The sequence below is a fragment of the Nicotiana tabacum genome, chromosome 7, assembly GCF_000715075.1.
Source record: "Nicotiana tabacum cultivar K326 chromosome 7, ASM71507v2, whole genome shotgun sequence".
Taxonomy (NCBI): domain Eukaryota; kingdom Viridiplantae; phylum Streptophyta; class Magnoliopsida; order Solanales; family Solanaceae; genus Nicotiana; species Nicotiana tabacum.
In genome coordinates, this window is record NC_134086.1 from 30,750,423 (window position 1) to 30,774,394 (window position 23,972).

The following is a 23,972-nucleotide window of genomic DNA, read 5'->3' on the forward strand; positions in this document are numbered from 1 at the left end:
GTAGGCTAGAAGCCATAATATTAAACCGAAACCATACCGAAACCGTACCGAACCAAAATAATAAATACCAAAATATTTTGGTACGATATTTGGTATACACAATTGATAAATCGAATACCAAAATATCAAAACGAAATTCTTAAATACCGAACCGAAATACCGAACGCCCACCCCTGCTTTTGCCACTCTCCAAAAGTCATTTACATCAATTTTGCGAGCCTCTTTTCTTATTCATTGTCCTTTAAGAGGTGATGTGGCAGATAAACAAATTTGGACAAAATACAAACTTGCCGGTCGGTCAAAACTATTGTATTCGCTAGTCAAAAATATATAAATTATGTATAAATTTGTATATATATATATATATATATATTGTCGACTATTATTTTCAGGATCTGGCTATTTCTCAACAAATTTTACCTTCATAAACACATGAGAAGTAAAAAGAAGTATTTACAATAGTTATCAAACAGAAGTAAACAAAGTAAAAGTTCAAGAAGATCACAATAGCATCTCTCTTTGATTTTTAAAAAACACAAACATGTCATCACGATTAGGGAGATTCTCTTTAATGACTGTTTCTTCTTTGAAATTCTGAACCCAATTGAGCAAACGAGGAAATGAGTGAGGTTTCAGCAATTTCACACCAACAATATCTTCAATTACTTCAAGCCAATGAGGAATTATACCAAAAGCCAAGTCCACAATTCCAATTTTGTCACCACCAAAGAATTTATTTTCTTCTCCAATAGCTTGTTCCTCTATAATTGTAAGCATTTCTATTGTTTCTTTGATGGCCTTTTCTTGCTTTTCTCCAATTGTGTAGTATATTGTCCCAATACAATGTCCCTATGTGAAAATGTCGTTATGTCAAATCCAATTGGAAAGACCGATTTAGAATTTCTAGAATATGGGTGCATCATTAAAGAAATGAGAATATATATATATTAAGTGAGAATTGATTCATGTTCCTTTGGTTAAATAACTCAATATTCAATCAGGTACACCATGCAGCCTTTTTGTAGCAGGGTGGCAAACATATAATATCAATTCTAAAAAAATACATACATAAGATACTCAAAGAATGTTTATACTTTGAAAAAAGATTCATACTAAATCTTGGTGAATTAATTTGTTTGACTAAATTTCATAATTGCTATAGTTAAAAAAAAAAGAAGAAGAAGATTACCTTATCTCCAGCAAATTTAACCCAAAATCTTGACATGGCTCTATCAATGGGATCAATGGGAAGAAGTGGATTTTGAGGCCAAGTATCTTCAATATATTCAAGAATAACCATGGATTCAGAAAGTGCTTTTTTACCATGAAAAAGCACTGGAAATCTCTTAAAAGCTGGATTATATTTCATAACTAAAGGACATTTATCAGAATGTTCCTCTTCTATGTAGTCAAAAGGTATTCCCTTTAGCTTTAGAGCCCAAATAACCCTATAAGTGAACAAATTATAAGAAGTTCCATGGAGCTTTACTTCTTCCATTTGATGAACTTAAGAACCATAAACTTTAATTGATGTATATATAATGGACAGATAATAGAAGTTCATGGACCACCTTGGTTTAGAAATGGAGTTAATTTTATAATATTTAACAAAATAGTGGCAAAGCCAGAAATTTTGCAAAGGATGTTCAAATTTTAACACATATTTTTCTGATGATTGAATGCACCAATTATTTTTAACATCGCCACTTTGCATTTTCCTAGAAATTCATCATTCGTTCGAATTATAAAGTCATTCTTGGTAAATTTCATTACTAAAAGACTCTTTCAATAATTGCAGTGGAAAATTGAATACCCTTTACCGTTAAAATACCTGTCTCAATCATTTTAAATGTGTTCAAAATTTAATTTATATCCCTTTAACAATATTTAAGCTATAACCACAGCATAATTTTCTAACCAAGGGTGTTCAAGTGACCCTTGGTAAATTGTGGTGACCACTGCACCGAAGTAAAAATTATTTAAACAATCAGGTCACTTATAATGTCATCACAAATAACGTAAGGTAGCGTGATATAAATGATATTAACATATTATAACCGGCTAAATTACAGTGACAATAGATGTTTATTGTTTCTTACGCATATACTAATCATAAATGATTGATTGCAATTACATACCAATCAACAAATAAAGCCAATAATACGATCTGAATGTGTTATGTTTTCCAGCTGCTGATGAGATTCTAATTCTTTTGTTTTCAGTGCAAAGTGGAATTTTTCTAAAAATCTCTTTGGCCTTAGTTAATTTATTGATGCTATTTTCTATTGCACGGATGTCCTTTGATAAAGTAATGGATAGAAAATATAATCATAGTATGTAGGTACGATCATGAGATGATTAAAGATTAATATATCATTAAGCAACTTAATTATTGAAACAATTTTGTTTTTAGAGCTGAATTGACATCAGTCTACTGGTCCCAAAAAAGAAAAAGATGCTGGTCCCAAATACTTTTGTTGAATATTATGCTACGTGTATACACTGCTACTTCCATATAATATTTTTTTTCAATTTCAAAATCCAAAAATACTTTTATTTCATTTTCAGTCACATATAAAAAATAATAATTATACATGACCAACGTGCCGGCTGACCCACGACAAAACTTTCCCGTTAGATATAGGAGAAATTCCAAAATAGCCAGATTTACAACTGATCGTTCAAAAATAGCTCAGTTTCAAAAGTAATCAAAATTTAGCCAATTTTCATGTAAAGATAAATTTGAGTGAAAACATTGTTCAAAACCCGGAAAATACGCCAGTATATTATACTGGAGTTCCAGCATAAGTATGTTTGAACTCCAACATATTATACTGGAGTTCCAGGATAGTATGCTGGAACTCCAGCATAATATGATGGAGTTCCAGCATAAATACACTAGAACTCCAGCATAATATACTGGAGTTCTAGCAAGTATAATTGTCCAGTATAATATACTGGAGTTTGGAGCACCGGTGCTCCAGTCTCCAGTATATTATACTGGAGTCAGCAAAGTATACCGGTCCAGCATAATATGCTGGAGTTCATACACAGGTGCACCGAACTTCAGCATATTATGTTGGACCGGTCTCTGTTGCAGCAAAATAGTGGCTATTTTTTATTGACTTCGTAAACGTTGACTATTTTTGAATGACCAATCCGAAAACTGGCTATACCGTGCTATTTTTGTTGGGAATAAACCCCGTAAAAATAGTATTCACGGTATTAGTGATAAACGCAGAACACTAAGTTATGGTTAAATCAGCAAGAATAGAAATGCAACAATAATGACACCAAGATTTTACGTGGAAACCCTTCTGAATAAGGGAAAAAACCACGGCCAAGAAGAGCAACTGATATCACTATAGCGAGGAATTTTACACTGTGTAGTAACGAGTAAAAAATACTCCTAAGACCACTACACCCTCAAAAGAAATAAACACTCTTTTGCTTTTTCCACCTCACTACAATATCTCTCACACTCTATTTTTCTTCACAAACTATTTTCTTATAGTTTATGGAATACCTTGCTCTCTCTTTTCTCTCTTTGTTGGTGTGTAGAAATGAGAGTTAAAGCTCTCCTTTTATAGCCAAAACCTCACTCTCTAAAGCCTACAATATTTGACAATTTACACACCCTTTTCACAATTTCAACAAGGTTGGCTACCAAATTATACAAATTCAACAAGGTTGGCTACCAAACCAAACCAAGTCAACAAAATTGGCTACCAACTCATTTGAATGAGATGGACACCATATCAATCTCCCTCCAGCCTCATTCATCTAGAGGAGGTAACACTGTCTTCTAGTTTGAATGCATACCGACAAGTTCTTTGCATAGCTCGAACTTGTCTCTTGGTACCACCTTGGTCAACATATCTGCAAGATTTTCACTCGTGTGAATCTTTTTGACTTGAAGTGATTCGTTCTCCACTTGCTCACGAATCCAATGATATCTGACGTCAATGTGTTTTGTTCTCGCATGGTACATGGAGTTTTTGCTCAGGTCTATTGCACTCTGACTGTCGCAATAGACAACATACTCCATCTGTCGCAATCCATGTTCTTGAAGAAATCTCTTGAGCCATATCATCTCTTTGCCAGCTTCAGTAACCGCAATATACTCCGCTTCAGTTGTAGATAGTGCGACACACTTCTGCAACTTCGACTGCCATGATATAGCTCCCCCTGAAAAAGTAAACAAATATCCAGTAGTGGATTTTCTGTTATCAAGGTTACCTGCCATATCAGAATCTGTAAAGCCCTTCAAAATTGGATTTGATCCTCCAAAACATAAGCATTCACGTGAGCTTCCTCTTAGATACCTGAGCATCCATTTTACAGCTTCCCAATGCTCTTTTCCTGGATTTTCGAGAAATCTGCTAACAACACCGACTGCATGAGCAATATCTGGTCGAGTGCATACCATTGCATACATCAAACTTCCAACGGCAGAGGAATAAGGAATCTTGGCCATTCTCTCTTTTTCCTCTATTGTTGTTGGACACATCTTCTTGCTCAACTTCAAATGACCAGGAAGAGGTGTGCGAACCAACTTAGCACTTTTCATATTGAAGCGCTCCAGTACACGTTCTATGTACTTCTCCTGTGACAAGTAAAGCTTCCTTTCGTTTCTCGAACGAGTAATTCTCATGCCCAAAATCTGCTTAGCATGACCCAAGTCTTTCATTGCAAAAGACTTATTCAACTGTTTCTTCAACTCGTCAATCTTAGAAGAATTCCTGCCCACAATCAACATATCATCCACATATAGCAAGAAGATGATAAAATCGTCATCAGAAAATCTTTGTACAAACACACAGTGATCTGAAGAAGTCTTCTTGTAGCCTTGCTCCCCCATAACAGACTCAAACTTCTTGTACCACTATCTGGGAGCTTGCTTCAATCCATATAGACTCTTCTTAAGTTTGCATACAAGATTTTCTTTACCTTTTGCCTTGAAGCCTTCAGGTTGTTCCATATAAATCTCCTCTTCTAAGTCACCGTGAAGAAAAGCAGTCTTCACATCCATTTGCTCAATCTCCAAATCAAGACTAGCAGTCAAACCAAGAACTGTCCGAATGGAGGACATTTTCACGACAGGAGAAAATATTTCGTCAAAGTCAATACCTTTCCTTTGACCAAATCCCTTGACAACCAATCTAGCTTTGTGTCTGGGCTTCAAACTATGTTCTTCAGCTTTAACTTTGAATACCCACTTGTTATTCAAAGCTCTCATGCCCTTAGGCAATTTCACCAACTCATAAGTATGGTTCTCATGCAGAGATTTCATCTCATCTTGCATGGCTTCAATCCATTGATCCTTGTGCTCATCTTCTATAGCCTCCGCATAACATTCTGGTTCTCCCCTATCAGTGAGTAATACATATTCATTGGGTGAATAACGGGAGGAAGGAGTACGAGGTCTAGAAGACCTCCTGAGTGGAATATCTAACTCGTCCACAGCTTCGTGAGTAGGAGCATCTACCTCATCAACATTAGCATTGTTATCCCCATCACCATCAATATGTTGATCTGGAATATGGTTCTGGGCATCACCATCATCATTGAGCCCACCAGTGTCATCCCCATTTGTATGAGGAACTTGATCAAGATTAACTAAACCTTCAGAACTTGAAGATTTTAACTTCCCGCTTTGTTAATATCTTCAATGGTTTGATCCTCCACGAAGATAACATCACGGCTTCTCACAACCTTATTCTCAATTGGATCATATAGCCTGTAACCAAACTCATCAAGTCCATAACCAATGAAGATGCACTGCCTTGTCTTGGCAGTTAATTTTGACCTCTCATCTTTAGGCACATGTACAAAAGCTTTGCAACCAAACACTTTCAAGTGGTCATAGGAGACATCCTTGCCATACCAAACTTTGTTTGGAACATCACTTTGCAAAGCAACTGCAAGGGATAGATTAATAACATGTGCGGCGGTCAACAAAGCCTCACCCCAAAAGGAATTCGGCAACTTTGCTTCAGAAAGCAAACATCTGACTCTTTCCATCAATGTCTTGTTCATCCTTTCTGTTAAACCATTAAGCTGAGAAGTCTTTGGAGGAGTCTTCTGGTGTCTGATACCCTGTTGTTTGCAGTATTCGTCAAACGGTCCACAATATTCACCACCGTTATCAGTACGAATACACTTCAGCTTCTCTTTCAACTGAAGCCTGAAACTGCTTAAAGATACCCAACACTTGGTCTTTAGTCTTCAAGATGTAGACCCAAAGTTTCCTTGAACAATCATCAATAAAGGTAGCAAAATAAAGTGCACCACCCAAAGTTCTTGTCTTCATTGGACCACATAAATCTGAATGCACCAACTCAAGCAACTCTGTCTTTCTTGAAGGAGGATGAGACTGGAAAGAAACTCTTTTTTGTTTTCCAGCCAAGCAGTGCTCACATTTTTCTAATTTTGCACTTTCAAAATTTGACAACAATTTCTTCTTGGCCAGAACATTTAGTCCTTTCTCGCTAATGTGGCTAAGCCTCTTATGCCATAACGTTGAAGAGTTATGGCTCTCAACGACATTCACCATATCAACACCGGTAGAGGCCGTAGTCCAATATAGACCATAACGCTTTTCCCCACGAGCCACAATCATGGAGCCCTTAGTGAGCTTCCACTTTCCAGCACCATTGGTACTGACATATCCCTCATCATCCAAAACACCAACATAGATCAAGTGCAAACGAACATCAGGTGCATGCTTTACATTGTTTAAAACTAGTTTAGTTCCAATACTAGTTTCCAAACAAATCGTTCCAACACCAGCCACCCTAGATACAGTCTCATTACCCATACTCAGAGTTCCAAAGTCACCCTGAGTATATGATGAGAAAAATTCCTTCCTTGATGTCACATGAGATGCGGCACCACTGTCCACAACCCAGCTTGACTCATCACAAGCAATATTTATCAGATCCGCATCAAGGATTGTAACAAGATCTTCTGTAGTGACGGTGGCCACACGATTGCCATCTTCTTTCTGTTCTTCCTTGTCTCTATTCTCCTTTTTCAAAATCCGGCAGAACTTCTTTGTGTGCCCTTTCTTCCCGCAATGATAGCACTCAATATCTTTAAGTCTGCTTATGGATTTGCTTCTATTATGTTCTCTATTTTGAGAACCCCGATTCTTGCTTCTCCCCCTAGAGTCAGTCACCAAGACATCTGATGAGGAGGAACCCTGAGATTTTCTTCTCATCTCTTCATTTAGAAGGCTGCTCTTGGCAAGATCCATAGATATCACACCATCCGGAGCAGAATTTGATAATGAAGTTCTAAGAATTTCCCAAGAATCTGGTAGGGAACCAAGTAGAAACAAGCCTTGAATTTCTTCATCAAATTTAATGCCCATAGCAGATAACTGATTCATGATCCCCTGAAAATTATTCAGATGATCTGTCATCGCAGAACCATCGTGGTATTTTAAACCCAACATCTGCTTTATCAGAAACATCTTGTTGTTTCCAGTTTTCCGAGCATACAAACTTTCAAGGTGCTCCCATAGGGTCCGAGCATGTGTCTCCCCAGAAATATGGTTCAAAACATTATCGTCAACCCACTGTCTAATAAAGCCGCAAACCTGCCTGTGTAATAGATTCCACTCTTCATCTGATTTATTATCAGGCTTTACAGTGGCGAAGACAGGTTGATGAAAATTCTTGACATAGAGCAAATCTTCCATTTTGCCCTTCCAAATGGCATAATTTGTGTCATTCAAGGTAACCATTCTACTAGTGTTGGCTTCCATCGTTTATCACAAATACAAATACTATTTATTAGGAGACCAAAGTAATTCTTTTCTGATGTGGAAGTTTAGACTGTGCTGCAACCACAGAGCATACTCAGACAGAACCTTGGCTCTGATACCACTTGTTGGGAATAAATCTCGTAAAAATAGTATTCACGGTATTAGTGATAAACGCAGAACACTAAGTTATGGTTAAATCAGCAAGAATAGAAATGCAGCAATAATGACACCAAGATTTTACATGGAAACCCTTCTGAATAAGGGGAAAAAACCACGGCCAAGAAGAGCAACTGATATCATTATAGCGAGGAATTTTACACTGTGTAGTAACGAGTAAAAAATACTCCTAAGACCACTACACCCTCAAAAGAAATAAACACTCTTTTGTTTTTTCCACCTCACTACAATATCTCTCACACTCTATTTTTCTTCACAAACTATTTTCTTATAGTTTATGGAATACCTTGCTCTCTCTTTTCTCTCTTTGTTGGTGTGTAGAAATGAGAGTTAAAGCTCTCCTTTTATAGCCAAAACCTCACTCTCTAAAGCCTACAATATTTGACAATTTACACACCCTTTTCACAATTTCAACAAGGTTGGCTATCAAACCAAACTAAGTCAACAAAATTGGCTACCAACTCATTTGAATGAGATGGACACCATATCAATTTTTACGTTAGATCTTGACCCACAGGCCAAGGTCCGTTTCATGGGCCAACCAGTCCTTCCACAGTGCAAGTCACATACTAAGCTGGTTGGCTAAAAATAATATATTTGCTAGTTAAATATATAAAATATTCGTTTTATCGCTATATATATTCGCACACGTATTTTCATACGAAGAAACATCGAATGTGTCACTTGCCTCGCCAATTGGTTTGTGCTTTTATCCCAAATCTTCGTAAATGTACACTTTCGTTATTCAGAGTTTCAAATAATGAAATTTGGCTAACATTATTTATATTCGTATATCATTTTGAAATAAGAAATTTGTAATTTTTTTTTATGTCTCGTTTGATTTCTAAATATTAAAATTTAATTATAATTAAATAAATCTAATCCAAATTAATTACTCCGACAAAAATTGTTCCAATTAACGTGCCAAATAAATTGAGATGCCTTTTAACAAAACAAAGTAAGGACTTAAATATTGATAATAACTTCTCAACTGTCAAAGAAAATGAAATGTTTTGGAATACAATTCAGCCTGCAAAATAAAATCCATCGTCCTGCACTTTCCAAAAACATTCATACTCATTTTTAAATATGTCTGTTCTTCCACAATCATTAGAAATATGTTCATTGATAAGGTCAAAAAATAGTTGTTTGGAACCCCAGTAAAAGTGACAATAGAAACGAGTACTACCAAAAGCAGGCCAATGGAAGAAGAAATGAAAATCATCACCTACATTAGGGCTTTGGAGTCCGAGATCGTCATCTTTAGATTGACAACGAAACGATAAAGGAATGTCATTATTTTGGAGGGCGTTGATGACATGAACGGTAGATCCAGCAGTAAGTGCAGAATTAACCACTTGAACAAGACTGGTTAATATGGCTAGTGAAAGTAGTATGGCTTTGCCAAATTTTATGCACTTATTTGTCTACTGAATTGCTACATGCTAGTTTTTAATTTGCCCCTATATATTGTTTGGATTGATGTGATAAGATGATTGAAACTAAGATAATTATTAAATGGATTTTGCTAACTTAAAATATGGATAGAGGATTAGCTAGTCAACAACTGCAAATATTGATGATGTGATGAATACTTAATGCAAAAAATTATTTTGTATAAGCTTTTTTAATTAATGTTGTTCTTATCTATATTAACTGAACTTATACTTATCAATATCATAATATAATGGTGCAAAATGAATCGAGTCAAAACTTAATTATTTTCTTAGTATATAAGGAAGTACTAAATAACTGGATTGAAATCTTCTGGAAACCAATTCATAATTCATAACTGTATAGAATTAATGGGCGATGCTGGGTTACTTTTTTTATTTTTATTTTTTATGTTGGGTTATAATTTCAAATAGTATGTTATTATATGTTTGCTCTAGTTTTTGTTATTTTTTATGTTTGATAACTATGGTATTTTATGTGTATCTCTACCTAAACAAATAAGGTGATTATAGTGGTCAACTTGATTAACTTTAGTAGTGATATTTTACATAAATTATCAAAATTTAGAAATCAAGAAAAGATAATTATTGTAGTAACTTTATGGCTTATCGCAACTTAAATATTGTAGTTTGACTATTGTGGTGAATTTGGCTAAGTTTGGTGGATATAATGGACAGTCATCCTTCAATTCTTGAAAGCACGAGAAGACAAGCATTGGCTAGATTGACATAAAAGTAATTACTAAAAGGCTTAATTAAAAATAGCTAATTGCATTATTAGCATAATTAGTGGCTTATTCAATTATTCTTTGAATTTAGTTATTATTTTTAAATAAAGATAAGTTACATACATGAGGAAAAACAGAAAATATTAGTTATCTAAATATGTTTTTTTGTTTCTAGTTGCTAGATGAGATTCTAATTCTTTTGACAATTAACTTATATAATTGTCAGTCCAAAAAAATAATTGAATATATATATATATATATATATATATATATATATATATATATATATTATGTATATTATATACAATATTTGTTGTAGAAATATAAATATTGTTAGTACTTTTGGAAAGGTTGTGGCTTATCCTCTTCTTTTTGCCTCAGACTATCATTACACAAGGTGGAACTGTTTTCCTATGTGCATTTCCTCGGTTGTGCTCGCCACGCCCTTGTGCCTTGTGAAAATAACTTTGACCTTTAGTTGATTTCTTGATATTATTGTTTTATTTCATGTCCTTTGATAAAGTAATGGATAGAAAATATAGTTACAGTATGTAGGTACAACCATAATTACAAAATGATTAAAGATTACTAAAGCATTAAGCAAGCTGAAACTTAAATAATTTTGATTTCAAAGTTCCTCCTCCCCTCTCCCTCAACCCAGTGGATTCAACATCAATAGCTCTGTGGATTCGATTCCTATTCTTATTGGTAACTTTTCTTTCTCGCCTTTCTCCCAATTTTTTTCCAGATAAAAGTCTAATAGAGTTGCGCTTTCTTAGTACATTGCCTTTCATTACCAATCTTTCGTTTTACAGCACAAAGTTACCTGATGCTTATGATAGACCAAAGAGAGATACTAATAGAGCTAACCGCGCTCTTAGCAGCTCTAGGAATTATCCAGGAACTTGTTCAGAAATAGCGTAATGAAAGGAACATAGGAGTTTGTCGATAGGTATTTGACCTATGCAACTTAAGTAGTTATTTTTATCCGTGCATATCTTAAATTATGTTTCAGAAGTTCAGTACGAACCCTCAAGAAAAGCAAAAAAAAAAAAAAAATAATAATAATAATCTGGTCCCAAATATACTTTTGATGAAAATTCAGCGAAATGTATTGCAGTGGTACTTCGGAAAAAATTAAGTACTTTTCTACTGGGTCCCGTTTATGCACAAATATTACTTATACTACTGGAGGAATACTTTTTAAATATTAAAATACTGATTTGAGAAGTATTTAAATTGAAATATTAATTTTCATTCATAAATCTCAACTTTTACAAAAAAAAAAAAAAAAGAAGAAGTAAATTTCACGTCCAAACACAATTAATTTTTACATATTTTATAACTTCTAACTTTTAAAAAAAAAATTCACTTCAATTAAGATAAATAACTTATGGAGTATATGACATAATAAAATTGTCCCGTTACATCTTGACCCACGGGACAAAGGACCATTCCATAGTTTTCGAATTTTTTTATTTTTTGCCTCATACAACATATACAAATTGTGTGAGATTTTCATTTTGGTCTCTGTCACGACCTGGAATCCCAATCTCGGGACATGATGGCGCCTAACATCCACATGCTAGGCAAGCCGACGTGAAATAATTAAATAATCAATTTTAACAGTTAAAAACACAATGATGACATACAACGAGAAATTTAAAACCCAATCTAACACATTACCAATATAAGTCACGTGATAATATTTACTCCCAAAGGTCCGAAGTCACGAGTACACGAGCAACTAAAAATCTACAAACAGAGTCTAAAATAAATACATTGTTTCGAAGGAAAAGAATAGTAAAAATAGGAAAAGGAAGGGACTTCAAGGTCTGCGGATGCCACCAGATCTACTTCGAGTCTCCATAAGTAATGATCCAAGATGACGCACCTCATGCACTGCGGCCATTTATCCGCACTTGCGGAACTGCTTCTGCGGAAACCACTTAAGTCACTAGGCTCGCACATGCGCTCCAGGTCTCGCACATGCGGTGGCGCTTCTGCGGCCCTTTGTCCACTTCTGTGGAGACATCCAACCTTCAAACTTCGCATCTGCGGAGCCCTTCTCGCACCTGCGGACTCGCAGATGCGCATTCTCCTTCGCACCGGCATTTGCCTCAGGCCAGCCCCCAGCTCCGTGTCTGTGCCAACCATGTCGCACCTACGACTAATACCCTCGCAGGTGCGATCACTAGCAACAGACCAACTTCAGCAATTTCTCAACTTCCATTCAAAGTCCTTAACCACCCGAAACTCACCCAAGGCCCTCCGGACCTCAACCAAACATACCCTCAAGTCCCAAAACATCATATGAACTCAGTTGAATCCTCAACTCACTACAAACAACATCAAAAACATGAATTACATACGGATTCAAGCCTAATGAACTTTGAAATTTCCAAATTCTATAAACGATGCCAAAACCTACCAAATCACGTCCGATTGATTTCAAATTTTGCACACAAGTCATAAATGACACCACGAACCTACTCCAACTTCTAAAAATCCAATCTGACCCCGATATCAAAAAGTCCACTTCTGGTCAAACTTTTCAAAATTCTAATTTTTGCCAATTTAAGCCAAATTATACTACGAGCCTCCAAATCATGATCCGGACACGCTCATAAGTCCGAAATCACCTAGCGGAGCTAACATAACCATCAAAATTCAAATCCGAAGTCGTTTACATGTAAGTCGACATCCGGTCAACTTTTCCAACTTAAGCTTTCAATTAAGAGACTAAGTATCTCAATTCACTCCGAAATCACTCCGGACCCGAACTAACCTACTCGGTATGTCATATAACAACTGAAGAATACAAAAGAAGCAGAAAAAGGGGGGAACAGGGCTACAACTCTCAAAACGACCGGCCGGCTAGTTACATCCTCCCCTCCTAAATAAACGTTCGTCCTCGAACGGGTCTAGAAACATACCTGGATCCTCAAATAGGTGTGGTTATATGCTCCACATCTCCTGCTCGGTCTCCCAAGTAGCCTCCTCCATGGGTTGACCTCTTCACTGCACCTTCACTGAAGCTTTATCCTTTGACCTCAACTTTCGAACCCGCCGATCCAAAATAGCCACCGACTCCACATCATAAGTCAAATCATCATCCAACTGAACCGTGCTAAAATCCAAGATATGAGACGGATCACCGATATACTTCCGAAGCATAGAAACATATAATACTGGATGCACACTTGACAAGCTAGATGGTAAGGTAAGCTCATAAGCCACCTCCCCAATCCTCCAAAGCACCTCAAATGGCCAAATAAACTGAGGTCTCAACTTGCCCTTCTTCCCAAATCTCATAACACCCTTCATGGGTGAAACCTTCGCAGAACCTTCTCCCCAACCATGTATGACACATCACGGACCTTCCTGTCAGCATAACTCTTCTATCTAAACTGCACCATGCGAAGCCGATCCTGAATCAATTTCACCTTGTCCAATGCATCCTGAACCATGTCTATACCCAAAAGCCTAGCCTCACCTGGCTCAAACCAACCCACTGGAGATCTACACCGCCTCCCATATAAAGCCTCATATGGAGCCATCTGAATGCTCGATTGATAACCGTTGTTGTAAGCAAACTCCGTAACTGTTGAATAGTACGCTCGGACTGTCCGTCAGTTTGAGGGTAAAATGTTGTACTCAACTCAACCTGAGTGCCCAACTTTCGCTGCACAACCCTCCAAAATTGCGATACAAACTGCGTGCCTCTATTTGAAATGATGGAAACTGGCACACCATGAAGGCGAACAATCTTTCAGATGTAAATCTCAGCCAGCCGCTCTGAAGAATAAGTAGTACCAACTATAGAGAAGTGTGCGGACTTGGTCAACCGGTCCACAATCACCCAAATAGCATCGAACTTCCTCAAAATCCGTGGGAGCGCAACTACGAAATCCATGGTGATTCGCTCCCACTTCCACTCTGGAATCTCTATCCTCTGAAGCAATCCACTCGGTCTCTAATGCTCATATTTTACCTGATGACAGTTGAGACACTGGGCTATGAACCCAACTATACCCTTCTTCATTCTTCTCTACCAATAGTGTTGTCTCAAATCCTGATACATCTTCGCGACACCCAGATGGATGAAATACTGCGAGCTGTGGACCTCCTCAAGAATCAACTCCTGTAGCCCATCTACATTGGGAACACATATCCGGCCCTACGCAAATGAGGATCATCATATTGGCGCTCTCTGATGTGTTCAAATAAGGAAGACCAAGAAACCACACAAGTTAGAACCCGACTGGGCTCTGAAATATCCAATCCCATGAACTGGTTGGCCGGGCCTGGACATCAACTACAAGAGGTCTCTTGAGATCCTTAGCAGCTCTAACCATCTCCACTGCCTCAAATTGAGATCCTTCTATTTGAACAAGTGCTGGAGGCTACGATGATCAATAAATACCTCACAAGACACACCATAGAGATAGTGCCTCCAAATCTTCAATGCATGAACAATGGAAGCCAACTCCAAATCTTGAACATGGTAGTTCTTCTCATGGGGCTTCAACTGATGCGAAGCATAATCAATCACTCTACCCTCCTGCATCAAAACACACCCAATACCGATCGGAAAAGCATCACAATATACTGTATAGGAACCAGAAGCTGATGGTAGAACTAGAACTGGAGCTGTGGTCAAGGCAGTCTTAAGCTTCTAAAAGCTCGCCTCCACCCCGAGCTGGCTGAGCGTTTGGTGAAGTAACTGGTGCTGAAGTCGAAGATTGACTACTCTGCTGAGATGAACCTCCCTAAAGGCGGGGACAATGCCTCTTGATATGACTTAGATCTCCACACTCAAAGCAACCTCTCCTTACAAATGGCGGTAGGGATTAAAGGGAGCCCCGAGTATCGGGATAACTGCTAGAAGGCCCTGACATAGATGAACCTTGAGCTGATGGTGCGTGAGACGAACTCTGAGTTGGAAGGGAACTGAGAGATGAGTGACCCTTATGAGAACTGTGAGAACCATGGCCCGATAATGCACCACGGTGAACTGGCGAGCTATCTGAGCATGCTGGTATAGATGACCTCTGCCGTGGTGGAACTGACCTCCAGAAGGAACACCACCACAACTACCTGATCCACGAGACCTCTTGGCCTCCCTCTCAACCTGCTCTTGACTACGGAGCAACTCTATCTGCCGAGCAATGTCCACAACCTCATCAAAAGTAGCACCAAACACCCTCTCTCTAGTCATAAGCACCCGCAACTGAAATATGAGGCCATCAATGACCCTTCTAATCCTCTCCCTATCAGTTAGAACCAACCATACCGCATGACAGGCAAACTTAGAAAACCTCATCTCGTACTGCGTCACAGTCATATCATCCTGACATAACTGCTCAAACTGTCTATGCAGCTCCTCTCTGTGAGACTGCGGCATGAACTTCTCCAATAAGAGAACGGTGAACTCCTACCAGGTAAGTAGTGTTGCACCGACCAACCTACGCCTCTCATAAGCCTCCCACCAACTGAAGGTAGCTTTAGAGAACTGAAAAGTAGTGAACAAGACCCCACTGGTCTCCAAAATACCTGTTGTACGGAGCATCCTCTGACACTTATTCAAGAAGCCCTGTGCATCCTCCACCTCTATACCATTGAAAGATTGAGGCTGGAGTCTCCCAAACCTCTCTAATCTACGCTGCTCATCATCAGGCATGATAGGAACCACATAGTCTTGAACAGTTGTAACCAGCCGGGCTAGTGGTGCCCTCGGTGTCTGGAGTCCCTGCATCACCTACCCTGGTATGCGGACATCGGGAGTCTGAGTACCTCCCCCGGCCTAAGAAGTGGCCGCTGCGGCCGAAACAGATACCGCTTGAGAAAGACTGGTGTACACGATCAAAATCTGAGCTAAGGTCTCCTAAAGGGCTGGAATAACAATGGGCACGTGTGGTGCCTGAGCTGGCCCTACAGGCACATCCACAACTAGGACCAGCTCTTGAACTTGGGCAACTGGTGGATCTGCAGGTGCTAGCCTAGCTACTGTGTGAGCTGCACCTCTACCCCTACTGCGGCCTCTACCGCGACATCGACCTCTCGCGGCCCTAGCTGGTGGTATTGGTGGCTCTCCGTCCTGCCCAGTAGTACATGTCCTCACCCTTTGTGAGAGAATAGAATAACAGAAGTTTAGTTACCAAAATCAACAGATTCACACGAAAAGAATTCAAGAACGTTGTCACACCTTTTTTCACCAACTTCACTAACCCTCTTATAAATAATAAAAGGATTCGTAAAGCTCAAAAGGATTTTTTAAATAAAAAGTGACAAAAATTTATGTTCAAAAGGATTAACTCAGAGTCGCCACCTGACATTGATTTCGGTATGTCAGGTCATCATTTTTCTAAAAATGATTTTTTTCCTTTCAAAACACTTGAAACTCCATAACTAAATCTGCACCAGAGATTCGGGTAAGGGGATTCATTTGACTCGGGGAGAAGGTGTTAAGCACTCCCCAAGTCCCGTAACTAGTACGGTTGCATACTCGATCAAGTTGGCTTTTGAAACATTCAAATTGAGGTAATAACACACAAAAAGAAAATAAACAATCAAAAGAGGCTCGAAGTCGTCCCCACCTAAATAAAAGAAAATTAAAAGAAGAAAAATTAAAGTTCTAAATTATCCTACGCTATTTCTTCTGCGATGTTTGCCACGACTTCCAATTACATTCACTTCGGGGCATGCCCCTGCAAAAAAATATATACAAATCCCTCGGGGCATTCCCCAGATAAATTTAACTAAGGGAACGACCCCTCGCCTCGAAACTAACAAAATCCTAAGGCTTGCCTACCCTAGTGTGGTTGGCCTAAGCATGCTGCTAGCGATTTCAAGCAAATAAAATAAAACTATTAATGTGATGAATTTAATTTCCCATTCTATATGTCCAAAACCCCATATTCAATACAGAACTCCAATCAATCTACTTATATATGTATAATTAATCCTTTTGTCATCTGAATAGTAACTGTAACAATTAAATATGGAATCAAAACTCACTCTAACAATCAAAATTCATCCAAACATATTAAACTAAACAGCAATAACAACAAAATGACGTTCAAAGACAGAATAATAATAGATTAACCAAATAATAAGAGCATGATGTTAAGAAAACAAGGAGTAGAAGGGAAATGAGAAATAGACCTCAATGAACCTGAAGTTTCATTGTATGGCAACTTCACAACAAAAATGCCAGAACCGTAGTCGTAAACTCGAATCGGTGCCGGAAGCTCGAAACCAAAACGACTTCCATCAAATTCAGTCAGATTCCATGGTTTCAAGATTAGAAATCAGACGAAGAAGCTAAAATTCGAAATCGGACTTAGGACAGAACTAAAATAACGACTAGTTAACTGACGCATCCAACGCTTCTATTTTCTTCAGGATATGCTACAGTGATGTAATATTACAATAAGTTTATCTTTTTTTGTTCACTAATCTTACATATGTGACCAAAGAAAATGGCTATCCAAGGTTGAAGATGAAGACAGATGATTTTTTTTAGATTTTGGTCTCTGATGGCTTTTTGTTCAGCTGCTTTTGATTCTTTTCATGTTGAAGAAGAAGCTTGGGTGGTCGTTGATAGCGTTAGGTTGGTGGGCAGCTGGCTGGTCGACTGATTGAGAGTCGCTGGCGTTGATGTGGCTTGGAGATGAAGAAGAAGATGAAGGAGTGGTTGGCGGTAGTTTTCGGCGAGCTACTAGTTCAGTGAAGGTGGGTGGAGATGCGGCTGCTTGTGTCTAGGGTTCAGGGGTCCTTGTAGTGTGCTCAAGGGTTGAATAAGGTAGCCATGGGTCCTAAAGTTGTCCTCTAGGGTTTGTCTTGTGTAGGTTATGAAGAAGAAGGGTCTTGAACTTGGGCCTTTGGTGGTGGGTTTGAAATTGGGCTCCATTTGGACAAGAAGAACTGAAAATTTCATTAATAAATCCAAGTTTCTTCCAAATTAGTATAAAATATTTGTAAACACATAAAATCACTCCTAATTGATTAATGTAAGAATTAAAAATTAAAAGTGAAACAATTTTTTTGGTATTTTCAAATATTATAAAAGTAGATAAACATAAGTTAAAACATAGTAAACTAAAATAGTACTACTACAAGAATATTAATGACCTTAGCTTAAATATAAAATAAGACAAAGCAAAACTATTTTTTGTATTTTCCAATTTAAAGTAAAAGAGTCAAAATTAGTTAAAATAACTATATTAGGCCTAAACTAAATATTTAAATACCAAAATATGTAAAATCTCGGGGAGGGTCAAAAATCACATGTCTACAGCTACCCCTCTTTGACTGGAAATACGAAGTATTTTCAGACAAAGAACGTCTAGACAGGTATTTTGACCCGACCCTTATTTAGAGAGACCAAAAATTTAAAAGAAGGAGAATGCGACCGAACTCTGGTATCTAAGCTGCCTACATATCCTTGGCAATAAAGGAATCGGGCCACATGTAGTTCAAAAGTGAATAAGGTGATGGAGTATACTGAGATGGAAAGCCGATTGAGGTGCCGTTCCGTTAAGGTTCCGGTCCGTGGTCCTGTTATTACATCAAAATCAAAAAATGAAAAAGACTAACTAAGCCTATCAGCTATGAGTTACAAAATTCCTATCTATAAGTCTTCTGAAGTTTGATCTTGAGTCTTGAATGGTTCTTCATGCAGACTTTAGATTTGAACCTTGACACTCGCTAGTTGCAGGTGCTAGTTCATTCTTCTTCAGCTTTTCAGATCAGAACCGGACACACCATGCTTGTGACTTTAGTCATGTCTTGAGCAATCCACCTCTTGTATGCTTCTGCATTTTGGATTCACTTTTTTTTTCTTTTTTTATTCTTTTTTTTTTTTTGGATTGAGACTACTTCTGTTGGTCATCTCGGACTATTGACTCGCATTCTTGCCACGAGCTTCTACTACTTCTAACCTGAATTGACTTCTGAATTGGCTTCCCTCGTTCTTCAGGTGGGCGCCTGCTACTGACTTGAAACTTGAAATAATTGAAACGAATTCCCTTGTTCTCCAGATGAGTGCCTGCAATCAAAACAACGAAACAAATAAAATTTTCTGCCCCAATTTGCACTAGGAAGATTTGTGAGTTGTTAGCAAAACTGTAAATCACATGTTATTGATGCAATGATGAGAGCAAAACTAAAGATCTATCCTAGGAGAGAGTTCATCAGACTAGGTTTCCTATCTTAGAAGAAAAATTCATCAGACCTGTTTCCATTTTTTCTTTTTTTTTCTTTTTGTTGTTATCTTAGGAGAAAGATTCATCAGACTAAGACGTCGATCCTAGGAGAAAATTTATCAGACTAGGTCTTCTATCTTAGGAGAAAGATTCATCAGACTAAGATTTTGATCCTAGGAGAAAATTCATCAGACTAGGTCTTCTATCTTAGGAGAAATATTCATCAGAATAAGATTTTGATCCTAGGAGAAAGTTCATCTGACTAGGTCTTTTATCTTAGGAGCAGGATTCATCAGACTAAGATTTTGATCTTAGGAGAAAATTCATCAGACTAGGTCCCTCTTAGGAGAAAGATTCATCAGACTAAGATTTTGACCCTAGGAGAAAGTTCATCAGACTATGTCTTTTTGTTATCTTAGGAGAAAGATTCATCAGACTAAGATTTCTATCCTAGGAGAAAATTCATCAGACTAGGTTTTCTTATCATAGGAGAAAGATTCATCAGACTAAGATGTCGATCCTAGGAGAAAATTCATCAGACTAGGTCCCTTTCTTGTTATCTTAGGAGAAAGATTCATCAGACTAAGATTTTGATCCTAGGAGAAAGTTCATCAGACTAGGTCTTTTTGTTATCTTAGGAGAAAGATTCATCAGACTAAGATTTTGATCCTAGAAGAAAATTCATCAGACTAGGTCTTCTATCTTTGGAGAAATCAGACTAATATTTCTATCCTAGGAGAAAATTCATCAGACTAGGTTTTCTATCTTAGGAGAAAAATTCATCAGACTAGGATTTCTATTGGGAGGAAAATCCATTAGGCTAAGACTTTTTATCCTAGGAGGAAAAAAGTGAAAAGCAATAGCATTATTTTATGCACACTAGCAAGACAGGTAAGGGACAAGATTTGAGAAACTTCCTTTTGTCGATTCTTCTCTTTTTTTTTTCTTTTTTTTCCTTTTCGCCTTTTTTCTTCTTCTTGTTTTTGAACCCACTTGCTTGCACTGCTTTGTTCCTATTTCAAACAAAGAAAACTTGTGAGTTTAAATGTGGTGGTTAGTTTGTGGCCTTGACCTTGAGGGCGGCTGCTTCTACACTTGCCAACATAACTTTGATTTCAACCTGGACGACCTTGACTGTTATCGACTACCCATTTTCTTTCAACCCTTATCACAAAAAATACCTCCGCTCCATTCGATCTCAATATCCTCTATCTGTTGTATTTTGCTCATGAATTGACATTTACCGAGCCTTTGCATTTCACATGAATCTCAAAGCATGTTGATTGTTACCAACTCAATGCGCATACCACCTTTCCCTGACTCATGCCACTTTGATGTGCTGGCCAAATTCATTTTGTGAAATTGGACAACTGATAGCAAACTCTGAAGCCATTTCTCACTTGTTCTGACCAAACAGACTCAAGAAGTGACTCAAACAAAATAAGAGGAACAAAATAAGGGACAATGGAAAGAGATGATACTTAACAAGAAAATTACGAAGTAGAAACTTATCAGATGTGGATACCAACTCTAATGACCACGACATTCACCTTTGGATTAAGTGGCCTAATCTCTCAATCAAGTCTAATATTCAACTCTTGTTGTACCTCTTCGCTGTGAAACTAGGCTTCCGCGCTTCAATTGTCCCATCTGATCCACAATTCTCAATCGACTTGTAGTGCCCTGAAGGGCTTTCACCATCAAGCCTCTCACATTTTTTGCTCTTTTCCTCAACTCACCGTCGCCTTACGGTGCCCATGAGGGTTTTCACCACTAAGACTCTCTCATTTTATTATTTTTTCTCTGTGTGCTGAGAACAAGGTATTACCCATGATACAAGAAGATCATACTTTCACAACATACTTTATTTGACATCCTCAAAGATTGGTTGGAAGATATTTCTTTGGATTGTAATGTAGGCTTTTGGACATGGTTGGAAAGAAAAGGTGACATGAAGGCTCAAAATAATTTAAGATGAGAGGGTTCAAAATTGCAACTTTTGGAATCAGGTCTTTTGGCAAAATTAAAACCTCTGCCCCAGTTTCTTGGAGTTTGGAGAATTTTTCTTTGCTTTGATGGGATTTCTAAGAAAAAATGCCCCACTCTTGACTTCGGGGGATTATGAAATATTTTATTTGGTGTGATCGAACCGTAAGGCTGCCTACATATCTTGACGTGTCAAGAATCAGGTCGAACGTAGTTCAAATGACAAAGTTGTTTTTTTTCTTTTCCTTCTCTCTTTTGTTTTTCCTTTTTCCTTTTTTTTCTTTTTTTTTTCTCTTTTCCTTCTTTTTTTCTTCTCTTTCTCTTTTTCTTTTTATTTCTAGTTCCTGACTCTATTTCTGATTCCAAAAGAGGGGCATGAAACAAAAAATTTGGCCCAAAATGGGTAGCAAAGGATAAAAGTGTTTGGGTAGCAGAATAAAATGCCTTCGTCATACCAATCTTTAAAAATGCCAAGTACAAACATGCAGTTGAAGATAAGAAAAGAAATCCAAACAAAAGTGCCAATGGGCAATACCTCTGTACCAATGAATGATCCTTGCCAGTTCGAAGCAGACTTGATTCAAACTTATCTTGATGTGGAAGAATGCATTTCAGCACTGATTGATCTACCTCAAACTGCTTGAGAGACATTCCCTTGTTGTATGCTCTCATCAACCTCTTGATTTCTAGACTAACTGCCTCAGTTTCACTCAATTCAAGATTCAGGTTATCTCAGAATGAATGAATCTTTACTTGTTTCCTCAAATGCCTCTTTTTATCATGTTCAAAACTGTGTTATTGCTTCATGATTAAACTAACTTTCAAGACCTGGCTGAGAATTATGCGTGCATGTCATGTCACTAGAGTTAGGCTGAAAAGGACTATAAAAGGAAAAGTAACCTAAACAAAGACGGACTAGAACTAACAGAAAACAAGAGATTGCATTAGACAGATGGTGAAAAAGGTTTGAACAAAACAAGCAAAATAGACATGAGTTGCAACCCTGGAACAATCCTAGATAAAACTAGATGAGTTACTACAATAAAATGAACTAGGCAAAAAGAAGAAGAAAAGTTTGAGCCACAAGACAATATCTGGATTACAACCCTGAAATAACCCGGACAGTAGAAATGACAACAAAATAAACCACCAAAACTCCTCCCTGGCTAGCCAAGAAAGGAGTGTCTTTCCAATCACCAAGCTCGACATCTTAGCCACTGAGTTCCACATCAATATTATGAGAACCTCCACAAATCTCCATCACGTTGACCTTAACAAATAGCTTTTGGGTCCCTTTTGCCAATTCGTTCTTAAGATCAACCTCTGGAACCGAGACTGATAACGCTGAAAACTTTGCAGTAGGTGGCCTCACAAGGGATTCAAAAGAGTTCTCATATTCCTTTTCCACACAAATCATGCCCACCACATGTGTCTCATTATGCACAGGTAATGGACTTTGGCTAGTATCTGTTGCATTTGGATTTTGCACGGTAATGTCACCTGCATCAATAAGCTTCTGGATTGCTCTTTTCAGATGCCAACACTTTTTTATGTCGTGCCCCAGGGCATTAGAGCAGTATGCGCACCTTTGAGAAAAATCAAAACTCTTTGGAATGTGTTTCGACATTTTTATCTGAATCGGTTTCAATATGTCCAATTGCCTTAACCATTGGAACAAAATGGCATATGATTCTCCAATAGAAGAGAAAGACTTTTCTCTTTGCTGCTGCCTTATCATTTTGTACTCCGGTCTTGGTTGGAACCTCTTTCGGGTAGGGGGTTGATATGCTTGTAGAGGTAGGTAAGACATTTGTGGAGGCGGTGCAAGCTGTTGCGGGTTTTGTGGGTGTAGAGCATATGTCGATGCATTGTGGATAAAGTACTGGGGAGGTGAGGTATGCCTTTAGGGATTTTGTGGAGGAAAGTAGCATTGGGGAGGATTATTTGGAGTACGAGGATATTCATGGGGTCGGTATTGAGGCTGAAAGCATTTAGCAGGAATGCCCACTGGACCCTGTCGTTGGCTGGGCTCGACAACATTTTTTCTATCAATCGGAGGACTGATCCCAGCAACTTGTCAGTTCCATCTAAACCAAAACTCCCTAAAACTTTCCTTGGGTCTCTTTCTTTAAGCATCGGGGACTTTGAACACAGTCTCATTAGAGGATCGAGGAAGAGTAGCTGGTGGATGAGCTACAAAAATACGAGTGGTCAAAGGAGCGGGATATGATGTGCTTTTGAGGGGTGGAGTGTGAAAAGGTTATGGGGAGATATCAGCAGCAGTGGGAACTTGGGCTTGTGATAGTGGTGGGATAGTTGCAGGGTTTTCAGTGTAGTTAGTGGGGAATGAAGGTGGAGGATGCCCCTTGATCCAAAATTGATACATTTATGCCATCTATTGTTTCAATCTTTGGACCTCCTCTTTCAATTCAGACTCCGACTCCACAATCTCCCTCGAGGGGTCGACAACTCCTATGTCCAAGTCTTTGCTAGCCATAGCTTCCTTGCTTTTTGACCTTGTATTGTATGGACAAATCACCAAAGCGCCACAAACTAACCACCCTCTGTTATAGTAACAATGAAAGTAACAAAAAGGAGCAAAATAAAGCCAACATGTTAGCGTTAGAGCATTTATCAGATAGAAATA

At 38.0% G+C, this 23,972-nt stretch overlaps 1 protein-coding gene across 1 annotated transcript; it reads right to left on the bottom strand.

The window, feature by feature from the left end:
* Positions 1–402: 402 nt before the first annotated feature.
* LOC107768630 (putative glutathione S-transferase) lies at positions 403–1,520 on the bottom strand. The gene is made up of 2 exons (XM_016587752.2): positions 1,190–1,520; positions 403–849 (listed from the first exon to the last, which is right to left on the bottom strand). Exons 1-2 carry the CDS (start codon positions 1,496–1,498, stop codon positions 502–504), a joined length of 657 nt encoding a protein of 218 aa, XP_016443238.2. The 5' UTR covers positions 1,499–1,520; the 3' UTR covers positions 403–501.
* Positions 1,521–23,972: the final 22,452 nt, after the last annotated feature.